Source organism: Sorex fumeus, unplaced genomic scaffold (assembly GCF_029834395.1).
Source record: "Sorex fumeus unplaced genomic scaffold, SorFum_2.1 ptg000042l, whole genome shotgun sequence".
Lineage (NCBI taxonomy): Eukaryota > Metazoa > Chordata > Mammalia > Eulipotyphla > Soricidae > Sorex > Sorex fumeus.
In genome coordinates, this window is record NW_026606099.1 from 5544974 (window position 1) to 5560795 (window position 15822).

At 46.5% G+C, this 15822-nt stretch overlaps 1 protein-coding gene across 1 annotated transcript; it reads right to left on the bottom strand.

Moving 5' to 3' along the window:
• Positions 1-5653: 5653 nt before the first annotated feature.
• On the bottom strand, positions 5654-11675 carry BCDIN3D (BCDIN3 domain containing RNA methyltransferase). The gene is made up of 2 exons (XM_056120154.1): positions 11433-11675; positions 5654-6894 (listed from the first exon to the last, which is right to left on the bottom strand). Exons 1-2 carry the CDS (start codon positions 11664-11666, stop codon positions 6262-6264), a joined length of 867 nt encoding a protein of 288 aa, XP_055976129.1. The 5' UTR covers positions 11667-11675; the 3' UTR covers positions 5654-6261.
• Positions 11676-15822: the final 4147 nt, after the last annotated feature.

The following is a 15822-nucleotide window of genomic DNA, read 5'->3' on the forward strand; positions in this document are numbered from 1 at the left end:
GCTCTGCACTCAGAATTTATTCCCGGGGAGCTCAGAGGGCCTTATGGGACGCTGGCAATCAAACCCTGGTTGGCTATGTGCAAGGCAAGTGCCCTATCTGCTGTGCTATCACTCTGGTTCCTTGCAGACTATTTCTTGTACTGCCTTAGTGAAGGGAAGGAACATCAACAAGGTCACAAAGATTTCAAAGTGTTCTGGAATTAATATCTACTAAGAAGTAGGAGAATTCTCATTTGTAAACACAGTGATCATTTTGAAACCATCATGAACTGGTCTTGTTTCAATTAGAAGTGATCACTTCCTCTCAGTTGCTTTCTTCAACATGCTTTATAGGACGTAAGAGATAGTACAGTGGGTTGGGCATCTGCCTTGCACACAGCTGACCTAGTTCTGTCCCCAGTGTCAGATAATATCTGCTGAACCCGGCTAGGAGTAATCCTTGGGTATCTGCCTTGCACACAGTTGACCTAAGTTCTATCCCCAGCATCAGATATCTCATGAACCCCTCTAGGAGTGAACCCTGAGTGCAGAACCAGGAGTAAGCCCCAAACCCACCCTACCTCCCAAATGCACTGTAGTACTGAAGATAAACTCATGGTGATTTCCTCATCCTAGAAAGTATAGAAGCTAAATTCGTGATGATTTCCTCATCCTAGAATGCATATTAGTAAGATGCACATTTTTTTCTACAGGAGAGTTTCTTATAAGGCTTTGATCTAACAAGCATAGCAGTAGTCTGATATACTTCTAGAGTAAATTAGCACCTTGTTTTTGTTTTAACACTCTGCCAGTTACCTTCACATCCTTTAATATAATTAGGCAGAGGAAAAGGATGATCTTGGTATTTTCAATTGTGCAGATGAGTAAACCAAGGCTTAGAGAGGGTAAATGATCTGACTTGGTGATCACAGTATGTTATTGGCAGACCTTTACATCAAACCTAATAATACTCTTTCTATTCACCGTGAACAGGTCAGTCTCAGTCCCAGGGGGCTCAAAGAACCCAACTGATCTTGGGTATCTAACACCTGCTTGAGTTGAAACTGGAGTGATAGCACAGCAGTAGGGTGTTTGCCTTGCTCGCAGCCAGCCTGGCCAAGCTGGGTTCGATTCCTCCTCCCTTCAGCCTGGCAAGCTACCGAGAGTATCTCGCCCGCATGACAAAGCCTGGCAAGCTACCCGTGATGTATTCAATACGCCAAACACAGTAACAAGTCTCAAAATGGAGATGTTACTGGGCCCGCAAGAGAAAAATCAATGAACAACGGGAGGACAGTGCTACAGTGCATGAGTTGAATTTGGGAATCACTACTTCCTGAGCATGAAAAAGATTGAAACCCACTTTTATATCTTACCCAGGGGTCAGTGCTGGGGGCAAGGGCCATAGTGGTTGGAGCACATGCTTGATATGCCCGAGCCCTGGCCCCTCATAATCCCTCAAGCACTGCTGGGATTGCCACCTACCTCATACACTCAAAGCTAAGGGAGACAGATCTGTCACTGTGACTGTATTTAATGCTATAGAATTATACACTTAAAAGTGGTAAATTTATATTACACCCACACACATACATACATAAGATTGGGGGGCCACAGCTGGCAGTGCTCAGGAGTGACTCTTTGCTCTGTGCTGGGGGAGGGGAGCTCCCTGCAGTGTTCATGGATGTGCAGTGCTAGAGACTGGATCTGGTTCAGCCCCTGCAAGGCATAAGTAAAACAGATTACATATATTTTGCCATAATAAAAAACAATGTGAAAAAATAGGGCCAGAAAGATAATACAGGGTTAAAGAGTTTACCCTTAAGCATTGCCAACCTCAGTTAGAGACCCAACACCTCCTATAGTTTCTCTTATTTAAAATTAAAATTTTTTAATTTCAAAGAGTTGTTCACAGTAATTGATTATTCAATATTTCAACACCAGTCCCACCATTACACCTTCCCACCACCTTTACTTCGAGTTTTCCCATCACCACCCAAGCCCACCCCAGAGGCAGATGCTAAATAATTTATTTTGTATTGCTTGTTATGAATAATTGACTAAAAATTATCCAAAAGGTTTCCTTAGAGGAAAGGGTGTGAAAATTGTTGTATCTCATCTTGGAGCTATTAAGCCCCTGAATTAGTGATCACTAACATGTTGTTAGAGTTTGTGTGCTAATGTGTGTGTGTGTGCGTGCACACGTGTGCATGTGTGTGTATATATATATATATTAATCAATATTGGTTTTCTTCTGCCTTACATCCCCATCAAATGTGGTGTGCTACTCTTGGTATATCAGCGGCATAATTGTACGAAATGTGTGGCTGCGCATTCCTGGAATTCTACAATTTTTTCAGAGGGTGCTAGAACATAAGTCCAAAAAAAAAATTTTTTTTTTAACTGGTTGGTGATTTGGGGGTCCAGAGGAATCTCTGCAACATGCTGCTCTCTTACAAGATTCATTTGTGAGTCTAGATCATGGCCATTAATGTGCTCAAATGGCGCGCAGAGGCAGTTTATGGACATGGCTGCCAGGAAAAAGGAAGCTCGAAGCTCAGAGAGATGGGTGGAGGTTTCATTTGTGATTCCAGAAACCTGGAGATTTCAGTCACAACTCCCATATACCTGGATTTTTCAGCGATACAGTTTCATGCATGGGGGGCTTGGGGTGAGCCGGTGAAGGTCAGCCGTGTGGTGGCTATCCTCCGAGGTGCCTAATGGTACGGGGTGGAGAGACAGCTCTGCAGTTGCTGTTCTCTTCTGAGATTCTCATTTAGTTTCTTGAACACTGCCAGGAGTACCTCTTGGTCAGAGCAAGGAGAAGGCCCTGACCACCACTGGGTGTCACCACCCACCCAACAAAAAACAACAGGAAAAAAAAAACACCTGTACCAGACCAGAGAGATAATACAGCAGGTAAGGTGCTTGCCTTGCACACAGCTGACCTGGAGTTTGATTCCCAGCACCACAGATGGCTCTCCAAGCCTTGTCAGGTACTGAGAGTGATCTCTGAGCACAGAGCAAGGAGTAAGCCCTGAGCACAGCTGGGTGTGGGCCCAAAGCAAAATAAAATGGAACCAAACAACCAATAATGAATCAACCTATTCCTGACTACTCAAATTGCTATTTCTATAGTTTAATCTGTATGCAAATTAAAACTCAAAGGAAGTATTTAAGGAATGGAAAGAGATAGAGGAAGAAGACTAGCACTGTAGCACTGTTCCCCATTGTTCATTGATTTGCTCTAGCAGGCAATGGGGAAAAAAAGGCTTGGGGGCTGCAGCGATAGCACAGCGGGTAGGGTGTTTGCCTTGCACGCGGCCGACCCGGGTTCGATTCCCAGCACCCCATATGGTCCCCTGAGCACCGCCAGGAGTCATTCCTGAGTGCAGAGCTAGGAGTAACCTCTGTGCATTGCCGGGTGTGACCCAAAAGCCAAAAATAAATAAATAAATAAATAAATAAATAAATAAATAAAAGGCTTAGTATGTTCGAGGGGCTATAGTGATGAATGGTGCTGACTTAGGGGCCTCACAACTTGACATTCAAGAAATGTCCTTCCTGACTAAGAGGTGAGTGAGCAGAGACTACGGAGTCCATTCTTTCAGGGTTATTGTTCATGTTTGAAGAGATGGGGAGAGACTCCCTGCGTTTGAGAGAGGGGTAAGACAGAAAAAGTTGGTTATTTTGGGGGTGAGAGCTGACCATGTCAGTAGGTGGGCAGGAAGGAGTAAACAAGGCCAGGATATCAAGGGGATATCCTCTAAAAAACATGCTTTGCTAAAGGCAGTGATTTGATCAGGTTTTGGGGCAACACCTGGAGTGACCATGTCTTATTCCTGGCTCTGTGCTTAGGATCACTTCTGGTGGGGCTCAGGGAACCATCTGAGATGAAAATCCAGGTCAGCAATATGCAAGTCAAATGCCAGACCTGCTGTACTATTGCTCTAGCCCCTAATGAGAGGTTATTTGGGTGAAAAGTTCACTAGATAAGTTGGAAAGTAAAATGGAGGGAAGGGGAGGGATTTAAGAGTAAAGCCAAGAAAAAAAACTGTCAGTGCAAACAAAAACGGCACTAGTTAGTAGTTAGGCCATTTGCTAGAGTAATGGAGTAGGGAGAGTCAAGGGTTTGAAGAGTCATCAGGACAAAAAACAATCAGGAGGGGCCTGGAGCAATAGCACAGCAGGTAGGGTGTTTGCCTTGCACGCAGCTGACCCAGGTCCGATTCCCAGCATCCCATAGGGTCCCCCGAGCACCACCAGGAGTGATTCCTGAGTGCAAGAACCAGGAGTAACTCCTGTGCATCACTGGGTGTGACTCAAAAAAGCAAGGGGAAAAAAAAAAGCAGTCAGGAGAAAGAAGCAATCTAAAAAGACTGAAAAAGAATATTCTGAGTGTAATGGCACCACAGATACAAACCACACAATTATCCTGCATGAAATAGAAAATTTCATTTTCCTAAATGAAAGCTTTTAGTTCCACTCTCTTATTGCTTAGGAATTTCACTCCATGTCTACCTATCATGTAGTAAATTATATATTTTGGGGGGGCATACTTGCTGATGCTGGGGGCTGCTTCCAGTGGTGTTTGGGGGAGCAAAAGTAACTGGGTATCTAACCGGAGTTAGCTGCATGCAAGGCAAGTGCCTTAACCCCCGTAAGCCAGTCCCAAGATGCAGAAACTGTAAATAACTTCTCAATCAACAGTTCCAATCTCTAATCAGTGATGGAGAGTCTTGTACCCTGCTCCGCCTTTATAACTTCAATTTAGAAATAACAAGCTCTTAAGGATTTTGAAGATCATCAATGAAATCTTTTTGCTTAGCTAGGCATATTTACTCTCTTTCCTTTGGTTTTTGTACCACACCCAGTGCTCAGGGCCACTCCTGGTGGTGCTTGAGGAATCCAAGGATCAAACCCAGGTCAGTTGTGTTTAATCTTAACCCCTATACTATCTCTCTGGCTCCTGTTTTGGTTTTCTGAGACCCTCCAAAAAAACAAACCAAACAAACAACAAAAAACCAAAAACCAGGCTTTCTTATTTACCCCAGATTCACAACAGTCACTTTTATTGGTATAAATATGTATATAGTGTATACAATCTCACTTCATTTGTACCAGTTAGATTTTACTATCATACTTAAACCTTTCAAATGTCTTTTGTTGTTTGGACCACAGCAAGGTCCAAAGGCTGCTCGAGGGTTCGAGGTTTGGGGATTGCTCCTGGTGCTACTCAGTGGAACCGTACAAGTGCGAGCGGTGGCTCCTGCTTGCAAAGCATATGTTCTAGCTCTCTGAACGACTCACTGGCTTTCACTTAATCACTTAACTTCCCGTTAGTCGGCGATTTGCTCGAGCGGGCGCCAGTAACGTCTCCATTTGTCCCTGTCGCGTGCTAGTGTAGCCCAATGGCATCTGTTCGCTCTGGGATCATGAAGAGCCTCAAACCGATCGTTCATGATCTTGACGAAGAAGTCTGACCATCTGGTAGGTGGGCGGCCACGCGGTCTTTTGACATCCCGTGGAATCCAGTCGGTAACAGCTCTAGTCCAGCGGTCGTCTTTAAATCTCATTACGTGACCAGCCCATCTGATTTTCGACACCTTGGCAAATGAGACAGCGTCCCTGATCCTTGATCGTCGACGGATGTCAGAACTCCGGATTCGTTCTCTCATTTGAGTGAAACGTGATATTCCAAGCATAGCTCTTTCTATTCTTCTTTGGGAGACCTGAATACTGGCTTTCAAAATCTTCTAAATGCCAGTCAATGCATCTTGCCTGTTATCTGCATCTGCTGGGCTGAGCCTGGGCATGTTGGAAACCTGGCCCTGGAAAGAGAGCTACTAACCTTCTTCACTAATTAGGGTAGTGAATCTTCATTCCAAATTATATGAGGTTCTGCCCAATAGCAGAGCAAGTATGTCAGAAGTCAGAAGAATCCAGATCAGCTTGAAGGAACCCAGAGGACCAATGCATTTTAAGGCTAGCCTGACCTAAGTCTTTACAAATAACCACCCAAACATCCTTTCTATCCCAGAGCCAGACCCTCTCAATGTAGAAAGTCCATTTCATTTCACAGATGTAGTCTACACAGGAATCATCCCCCCAAAAATGGGGAACAAGTACTGATTCTTGCCATTACAATTCTAGGACATTTTACCAAAAGTTTGTCAGGTTTCAAGGTTGCCTGATAATAGGGAATTAAGGAGACTTAATCCTCAATATTAAATATGTCTTCACAGATCTTCATACCCTCCTATTTCACTGTCTACATAATCTTCATCTGTTCCTTTCTTTCCCTTCTTCTGTCAATAATTCAGGGATTGAATGAGGATGAGTCTCCGTGCCTTGTTTTTTCTTGAAGAGCAGAAGGCTACGATCCCAGCTGGTGTTGCCAAAGCAGCATACTAATTCCATGCCATGATCCTGGGTCAAAATGTGTACAATCTGTTTTGCCATATCACCTCGGATGGCAAGGGAGTGGAAGTGATCAAAATCGTGGAGGCCCAGTTTCCGGACACGCCGTGCAGCTGCCCGGTAACACTTCCAGGGCTGTGGCTCTAGGAGGAGGTAGTGGCAGAGGGAGGAAAGGTGAGCCAGAAATTCCCACAGGCCACGGTCACCGTGGTTCAGATGAATCCACATGGTTACCGACATGCAGAAGCCAATATCAAAAACCGAGCATCCAAACTGGCTTAAGAAAGAACTCAAGGAAACTTTCCGCGTCCTTTGATTCATGAAGTCCAGGGTGATAAAGGTCAAGGCATCAGGAAAAGGGCATTCTTTTTCAGCTCGTGCCACCAGAACTGGATCTATGTCACAGCAGAGGAAACGGAGTTTTCTTGAGGCGTCGGAGCAGGTCTCCCCATCACGCAGGGAAAGGAAGTGTTTGTACAGAGCCACACTCAGATCCTAGAGGAACCCAAAAGAGCTTTGTCATTGCGGCTCTCAACCAGTAAATCAAAGTGACGTCTATAGCTCTTCTTTTCCCACTGAGACTGCCACTTACTCCTGGATTTATAGCATGTGGGTTCTTCAACTATAGTCTAAGGAGGCTGCCCAAACATTTTTGCAGAGCAGGCTCTCAGTGCCCTCCAGAGGTCTTAGGCTGTAACATCATTCCAGAAAGGTGGCAGTAACCTCGCAAGCAGCTTACAAAGCTATGCTCTAGCCCTCTGAGCTATCTCCCTGCCCTTAAACATCTTCTAAATGTCAGTCAATGGCATTTAGATCATATAATCATATAGCCCAACCATACACCCCCAGGGTATATGACTGAAGTTATAGCCCAGTGGATGTAGCAAAGGAACCCATAGCAGTATTTACAGCTTAGGCAATATGCAGGTAAACTCTTTCTTTCTTTCTTTCTTTCTTTCTTTCTTTCTTTCTTTTTCTTTCTTTCTTTTTGAGGGAATAGCTCAGATATCTGAGACCCTGGGAGGAAAAAATAATTCCAGAGGTGGGGCTGGAGCAATAGCACAGCAGGTAGGGCATTTGCCTTGCACGCGGCCGACCCAGGTTCAATTCCCAGCATCCCATATGGTCCCCTGAGCACCGCCAGGAGTGATTTCTGAGTGAAGAGCCAGGAGTAACCCCTGTGCATCGCCGGGTGTGACCCAATAGCAAATGTTCCTTACCAGCAAGGTGAGGAATACAGCATGTTCCTATTTCTTAGACCTGTGGTCGAAATTCTGGATTCCCAAAGTTCTCATTCAACATTCACTCTGCAACACAGCTTCCTAAACTTATTTTACCCTTTGCAGAAAAGTTACTGAGGGCCAGAAAGACAGACAGCACAGCAGGTAGGGTGTTTGCCTTGCAAGTGACCAACCCACGTTCGATCCCTGGCACCCCATATAGTCCTGCAATGGGTCCTGAGAGCCAGGTATGAGTCCTGAGATCCATACCAGAAGCAAACCTTAAGCACTGCCAGGTGTGGTCCAAAAACCAAAAGAAAAATGCCTTATCTCCCTGAAAAATCTTTTCCAAAGTGAATAAACAGAAAATGTCCCCCAAATATATAACTACGAACCCCCCACCCCAGACCATTTCAGAGTGGGGTGTGCCTTGGAGTGGAGCTGGAAAGTACTCCCCACTTTGAAAAAGAAATTCATCATCGGCCATATGTTTCACTTCCCTTATGAGACATGCTTCATTTCTGCATCCATTGCTCCCCAAAGTCCTTTCAGTCAAATCCAGTGATTCGTAATTTTTCACTGTGCTAACACCTTTGTACGCAGCGGTGCGGAGGTGTTTGTTCCCAAGCAGTGCTTAGGAATTCAAGGGTCACTCCCAGAAATACTTGGAAGTCACCCAGCAGTGCTTGGGGAACCGAACAGTTTTGTATATTGAACCTGGGGCCTTCACATGTAAGGCATGCCACTCCAGCTCTATGAGCTCTCTGTTTTGGGGCAACACCAGCTGGTGCTCAGGAGACCATACATGGTGCCAGGGATCAAACTGGGGTCAGCCATGTGCATCCCCACTACCATAAGTCCTCTACTATCTCTCTTGCCCCAACTATTTGGCGGGGTGGGGGGGGGGGAGAGAAGGGAAAATGGCGTTTGGGGCCACATTTGGCTGTGCTGAGAGCTTACTCCTGGCGTTGTGCTCAGGGGTCACTAACCATACGAAGGGCCGGGGATTGAAATAGTTCAGCCAGGTGCAAAGCAAGTGCCTGTATGTCTCTCTGCATTCTAAACAAGTCACTCTCTCCTTTCCCTAACTCTGATTTCTTAGACCCTTCAACTAACTCAATGTGTGTTGCCAGACTAAAAAGGGTTTCTCAAGGAATTTTTTTATTCACCCTCTCTCTCTGTGCTACCATCAAGTGAGAAAAATAATTATTCCTTGTTCAGATTAAGAAAGTGTGGCTGGAAACAACCCAGATATCTAATAACAGAAGTATAATAAAGACATGGTATATTCAGTATGATCACGGTCACGGATCACAGTCCTCCCGTTATTCATCAATTTGCTCGAGCGGGCCCAGTAACGTCTCCATGGTGAGACCTGTTGTTACTGTGTTTGTCATATTGAATACATCTCAGGTAGTTTGCCAGGCTTTGCCGTGCAGGCGAGATACTCTCGGTAGCTTGCCGGGCTCTCCGAGAGGGGCGGAGGAATCGAACCTGGCTCGGCCAAGCCGGCTGCATGCAAGGCAAATGCCCTACCGCTTTGCTATTGCTCCAGCCCCATATGATGGAGAAGCAAATAGTTAAAAACGAGGGAATTCTGCTCAGTGCAGCAACATGGATGGCATAAATATACAACGCTGAGTAAAAATGCAAGACAATGCATAGGAGATAGCTCAAAGGGCAGGTGCACATGCTTTGCATGCAGTTCAATAACCAAGCCCAGGTCAGGTGCATGCCAGGCATATGCCCTAACTGATGTACTATCTCCTAGTCCCTAGAGTGAATCCCACTTTTTAACACCTAGGCAAAGCATCCCATTATGGACCATCTACACAATGAATTAATGAAGCTGCTAGGGACATGGACAATCTACAAATTATTAAACAAAAAGCATGGTTAAAACAGTAGGATAGTTATAACACTGAAAGGAGATACTGATACATAAATTGGATATATACTCAGATTATAAACAGTGGCTGTCTTTGTGTACAGAGAAAAAAAGAGTGTAGATTGAGGAATTAAACATAGATTTTATGCTTCCCTCCTTTTTGCAGAAATCGAGCTCAGGGCCTCATATATGCAAGGCAAATGCTCTACGAAGCCACATTCCTGGACGTCCATGTGCCTTTGTCTTTTTACTTCTTTTCGTTTTATCAAGTGCAAGCATTCTGGGGGGGGGGGGGGGGGGTTGGGTGGGGGCACACCTGGTGGTTCTCAGGGGACCATGTGGGATGCTGGGAATTAAACCTGGACTGGCTGCATGAAGGCAAACTCCCGTTGTACTATCTTACCTGTTGTACTATCTCTCAGGCCCAGAATTTTTTCATAAATAAAAAATTAAAAGTCCCTATATGTAGTCATCAAATGGGAACCACCACCCACTTCATCTTTGCCCTCAATGTGTATGTATGCTATACTCAATTTTATTTCTTATTTTATTTATTTTTGCTTTTTAGGTCACAACCGGTGATGCACAAGGGTTACTCCTGGCTTTGCACTCAGGAATTACTCCTGGCAGGGCTCGGGGGACCATATGGGATGCTGGGGATTGAACCTGGGTCGGCCGTGTGTAAGGCGAATGCCCTATCCACTGTACTACCGCTCCAGCCCCTATACTCAATTTTAGAATCTCCTATGGTTTCCTAATTTCCTTTATGAAATCTCAAACCTCAAGCTTAGACTGTTCCAGTGCCTTCCCTCCTGATTTCCTCTATCATGGTAGATAACTGTCTGCAGGTGATACACCCAGTCATCTGCCCATCCCATCTTTGGGTCTATATCCAAATGTCCCCTTCCCTTAACCAATTCATGTCAAATACAACCTCCAACCCTTCACTGAAGTTCTACCTAAGGTCAGATGCACAGCCAAATTTTCCTTGGGAGTAGAGGTGGTTCAATAAGCTGATCACATGCTTCACATGCAGGAGGCCCCATTCCCAGCACTGCATGGGTCCCTGAACACTCTCTAGCACAAAGCCAGGTTTCTGCACCCCCCTTCCCCATTAAAAAACAAAACAAAACAACCTTGGGCTGCAGAGATAGCCAAGGGGTTAAGGCATATAACTTGCATGCTGTCCACCCTGCTTAGATCACTGGCACCAACTGGCCTCTGAAGCCTCAACGGGTTGCAGTCCTGGAGCTGCCCCCTACTAGACGTGGCCCAGAGTAGCGGCTGAGCAACACATCCTAAAGCCTGGCAGTTACCTGCGGGGCTGGCCCACTGAGAATGAATAGGAGGCCCCAACCATTCCCCACCTTCACCCCTAGCCCCCAGCTCCTAGTCTGGAACGGAGACGGGATTCTCCGTTAAAGGACTGAAAATCTTAGGGCCAGAATTCCTGCCTGTCTAGCACAGCCTACAATGGGCTGTTAGAGACCCTTATTCCAGCCGTGGCTCTGCGAGAATCACTGCACACCTAAGATGCCTTGGTGGGGACGCCCCCACCTCCAGGGAGGCTCTTTCCCTGGGGACCCCCGCACTGTCCTCAACAGGTTCAGGGTTGCAAAATAAAGGCTGGAGCGACAGCACCGTAGGTAGAGAGCTTGCCTAGCGCGCAGCCGAATCAGGGTTCGAGCCCCAGCACCTCCCCTCCCTGGTCCCCCAAGCCCTGCCGGGAACAAGGTCTGAGCATCACCGGGTGTGACCGGAAGCAAAAGGCCCGATGTCCCTGCGCTCCAAGCGCCCCGGGACCTCAGGGTGCGTCCTGCGGGGGGGTTGATGAGTCTGTCCCTGGGGACCCCAACGCCACGGGGGAGTCGTGGGGCTGGCGCCCCGAGTTCCAGGGGCCGCGGGTCCCCCCCCGCGTCACTCACCCCGGAGTTACAGCCCACGTCCAGCCCCAGAATCGGCCTCGTCTCCGAACCCTGGGGGAAGAGCCGGCCAAGCAGATCCGGGGGCAGGAGGCGGAGGCGTTGCTCTGGCGGGTGGAAGCGGGAGTAACAGGGGAAATTTCCGAACGGGGCGGCGCCGGGTGGCAGAACTGGCGACTCCTCGCGCGCCGCGGTCTCCTCCGCGCCCCCGGCGGCCGCCTCCGCGGGCGCCGCCATGCGCCTCAGCCCGGCCGCCGCTCCCTCCCGGAACCGGAAGTCGGGCCCGCTTCCGGGTTGCCACCGCGCATGCGCGGAACGCGAAGGCGGCTGCGTGGCTCCAGGAATTCGGCGCCGTCTCGGGGCCTCGTGCTGCCTCGTCGGCCCTGGACCGCAGTTCAGCGCGTGCTTGGGAAGAATGCCTGAATTTACGGCAGGGAACCAAACGCTGCGAAGTTAAGCGGCTTGCCCAAGCCGACCCAGTTTCGACTTGCACTGCCTAGTCCAACCCCAGTGGTTGGGATGTTGGTGATCAAGCTGGGCCCACCCAATCTTCCTTGAGATGCGTTTGCCTAGAGCATGGAAATTGCTTGTCGCAGCGCCATCCAGTGAATACTGGAACTTGCCCCCAGTTTACCGCGTGGTTCCGGGAAAGGGTAACCCGGAGGTTTAAAACAGATACTTAAATGCAGTTGAAAGATAGCCCCATGACAATTTGGCCCTAGCAAAGCAAGTCCCAGCCCATGTCCCGTCCTGCAGCTGTGGCAGGCTACTAACACCAAGTACCCCCATCTCCTCCCTGCACCTGGAATTCGCCAGATAAGGCCACAAGGCTGGAGAAGGCCTAATGAGGCATCTCCTTGTCCTGGAATCCGCCTAACAAGGCCCAACACCAAGTACCTCCATCTCCTCCTTGCACCTGGAATTCACCAGATAAGGCCACAAGGCTGGAGAAGGCCTAATGAAAAGGCCTAATTGACTGCCCGCTGGGAGGGCCTGGTGACAGGTACAGAGGAGAGTGGCTGGTGCTGATGGCTTGTTGCAAAATGATTGGCTGCCTGCGCGCAGCATCTAATGTGATAATTCAAATGTATTGGGTGATTTGTGCGCGGGCTTTCTGAAATGTGCAGGAAGATGCCCTATAAAAAGCCCCCTTTGAAGAGGCTCAGGGCTCTCAGTCACTGACCGTTTGGGGTCATGCTGTGAGCCCGAGCATGCTCGAATAAACCTCTTGATTTTGCATGGACTTGGTCTCTCAGAGTTTTCCTTGACAGGTGAGGCTGTCCTGAGCTCGGACCCTAACACAGTAACATGCAGGCCAGTAGGCCTTGCCCGGCACAGTTGTGACCTACACTCCTTGAGAGGCAAGGACTGTGCTCGAAGAGCCAGCTGTCAGTCCTTATTCATCACAATAAGGCCCTTTACCTGGGTGCCAGAGATAGTACAGGAGTTACAGTGCTTGCCTTGTACGTTGCCTACCTGGTTAGGTCCCCAGCACCACATGTGATCTCCAGACTACTACCAGGTGAGATGTGGGACACAAAGATCAAAACGGAAAAACACTGGTTTGATCCATGTTACTACAAGAACAAACAACAGAACTCTGGTTTGTCCTCCAACCTCGAAATTGGTCCATATTTGTATGAACATAAATGTGTTCGTTCAAAATTGATTATATTCATTTAAATATATGAACTTTTAAATAAAATGTATCTTTTTGAGAATATGATCTTGAGAATAAAATGTGTTCTAAATAGCACTGTAGCACTGTCCTCCCATTGTTCATTGATTTGTTCAAGCAGGCCCAGTAATGTCTCCATCGTGAGACTTGTTACTGTGTTTGACATATTGAATATGTCTAGGGAAGCTTGCCAGGCTTTGCCTTGCGGGCAAGATACTCTCGGTAGTTTGCCGGGCTCTCTGAGAGGGGCAGAGGAATCGAACTCAGGTTGGCCGCATGGGCCGCATGCAAGGCAAACGCCTTACCCGTTGTGCTATCGCTCCAGCCCATGTTCTAAAGGTAAAGGTAAAGGTAAAGGCCCTCCCGTGGTTCATCGATTTGCTCGAGCGGGCCCAGTAATGTCTCCATTGGAGACTTTGTTGTTACTGTGTTTGGCATATCAAATATGTCACGGGGAGCTTGCCAGGCTCTGCCGTGTGGGCGAGATACTCTCGGTAGCTTGCCGGGCTCTCCGAGAGGGGCGGAGGAATCAAACTTGGGTCGGCCATGTTGGCTGCGTGCAAGGCAAACGCCCTACATGAAAATAAAGTTTTCAGATGAGCTGTACAAATATACACCAGATCTTGAAGATATGAGAAACCAACATTTCAAATTTTGTATTGGTATATGTTGAAACTATATATACTTTTATATTTGTTTGTTATTTTGGACTCCACCCAATAGTTCTCAGGGCTTATTCCTGGCTCGGCACTCAGGAATTACTCCTGGCAGTGCTCAGGGGACTCTTTGGGGTGCCATGGAGATCATTACCCACGTCAGCAGCATGCAAGGCAAGTAGCTTATCCGCTGTACTATCTCTCTGGCCCCAATTTTTAGACATTTAATAATACAATTTATATGTTAAATTAATAGTATAATTTATATATTAAACAAAATGTTTTCTAATTACTGCTACTTTTAAAATTTGCTTTAAAATAAATTTCCCCTTCCCCTCCTCTTTGCAGTTGTGGTATCTGGAGATTGCACACTTGTCATGGCCCTGAGAAACACAATAGCTCTACTATGAATTTCACTGTGGTGCAGGACGGTGCCAGAAATAGAACTCAGGGCCTGCTGTAACATAAGGCAGATGCTCTAGCACACACACACACACACACACACACATACATTAAGATATGCATATCTTAATAGTATGCAATAAAAGATCCGTACACCATATACAATGCTGGGGATTTGAGCCATGATCGACTGCTTGCAAGGCCAGCTTCTTATCTTCTGTACTATCCTTTCAGCCCTCATAATTATTTGCTTTGCAATTTGTAAGATTACACAGTATTGTGCTACGTAAATATTTGGTATTATTATCTATTTGATGAAGTGAAAAATGCATGGTTGCATTAGCGGCCTCACGTTCTGGGTAGTCTTGACTTAGGAGTGAAATGACTGGTTCTGAGTACAGTTTTCTAGCATTGAGTTTGTGGGACTGGGGCTGGGTCTTCCAAGGCCTAGTTGGGCAGGCTGGGTGGCATGCTTTATGGACTGACCTGAGTGCGAAATGGCCAGGTTCAGAGTGCAGGTTCCGAGCTTTTCGATCATATCATCTATTTGAGTTGGCTACAAAGTAGTGTTTAATTTTTGTTTTCAATTTTTCACTTTTATGAATAATATTTTCGTGGAAATTCTTTTGCGGGGAGGTCATAAGAGATTGGGAGGTGGGGGGAAGAGAGGGAACAATGTGGTGTGAGGATCAAGTCTGGGATCAGACATAAGGCGTGCACTTCAGCCTCTGAGCCACAGCTCTGGCCTTCATTGGATATTCTTATATCCTTTTTGCATTTGTTCAATTATTTGCTCGGGCTAAATATCTCCATGTGTGATTTGTGTCAAAAATATAAACACTTATGTATTGTCAAATTATCTTTTAGAGTGTTTCGCAAACATAGACATGATTTTGTCACTCCTCTGTTTAACCACCTTCAGGACTTCACTGCAGACAGAATCTAGATTCATCTCCTTTGCGGAGAACTGCTTGATTCATTACCTCATATATGAATGTACTGTGTTTCAGCATTGTTCTTCTGCAGTCCCATCTATCCAACTTACGCTCCAGCTGTAACAGATGACTCGCCATTCCCTAATACATTATAACATTCCATGTCACCAGGCCTATACTCAACTTTAAGTTGTTGCCTTCATTAAAGATCCTCAACTTCTACTGCTTGAGTAGAATTTTCTCAACCTTAAGACCCAGCTCACAAGTTAGAAGCTTTTTTAACTGCTAACTCTATAATCAAAAAACTATCTAACAGTTCCCTACCACTCTGCTGAGTTCCTTGATGACAGCCTTTGGTTGACAGTGGTAGACTTATGCTGTTTTAGTTGTTGTTGTTGTTGCTTGTTTGGCAGTACCAGGGATCCAACTCAAGGTCTCACACATGCAAGGCAAGTGCTCTGTCACTGATTGCTGAGCCACATCCTGTGTGTGCTATTTCTGCCTGCATGATATCCTTCTAGGAATCATAAATTCTGATTTTCTTTTCTTTTCCTTTTCTTTCTTTTATCTTTTTAAACTTTGGGGCCACATCTGATGGTGCTCAGGGCTTATTCCTGGTTTTATGCTCAGGGGTTACTCCTGGCAGTGTATGGGAGAACCATAGGTAGTATTAGGGACTGAGTCTGAATTAGCTGCATTGCACAGCAGGCCCCTTACTTGCT

What these genes read in the sequence shown, in the direction of transcription:
- BCDIN3D (XM_056120154.1), bottom strand. Translation starts at nt 11,666, where the DNA reads ATGGCGGCGCCCGCGGAGGCGGCCGCCGGGGGCGCGGAGGAGACCGCG. An exon ending in ACGTGGGCTGTAACTCCGGG is followed by an intron (nt 6,895 to 11,432) that starts GTGAGTGACGCG and finishes GGGTTCCTCTAG; the next exon opens with GATCTGAGTGTGGCTCTGTA.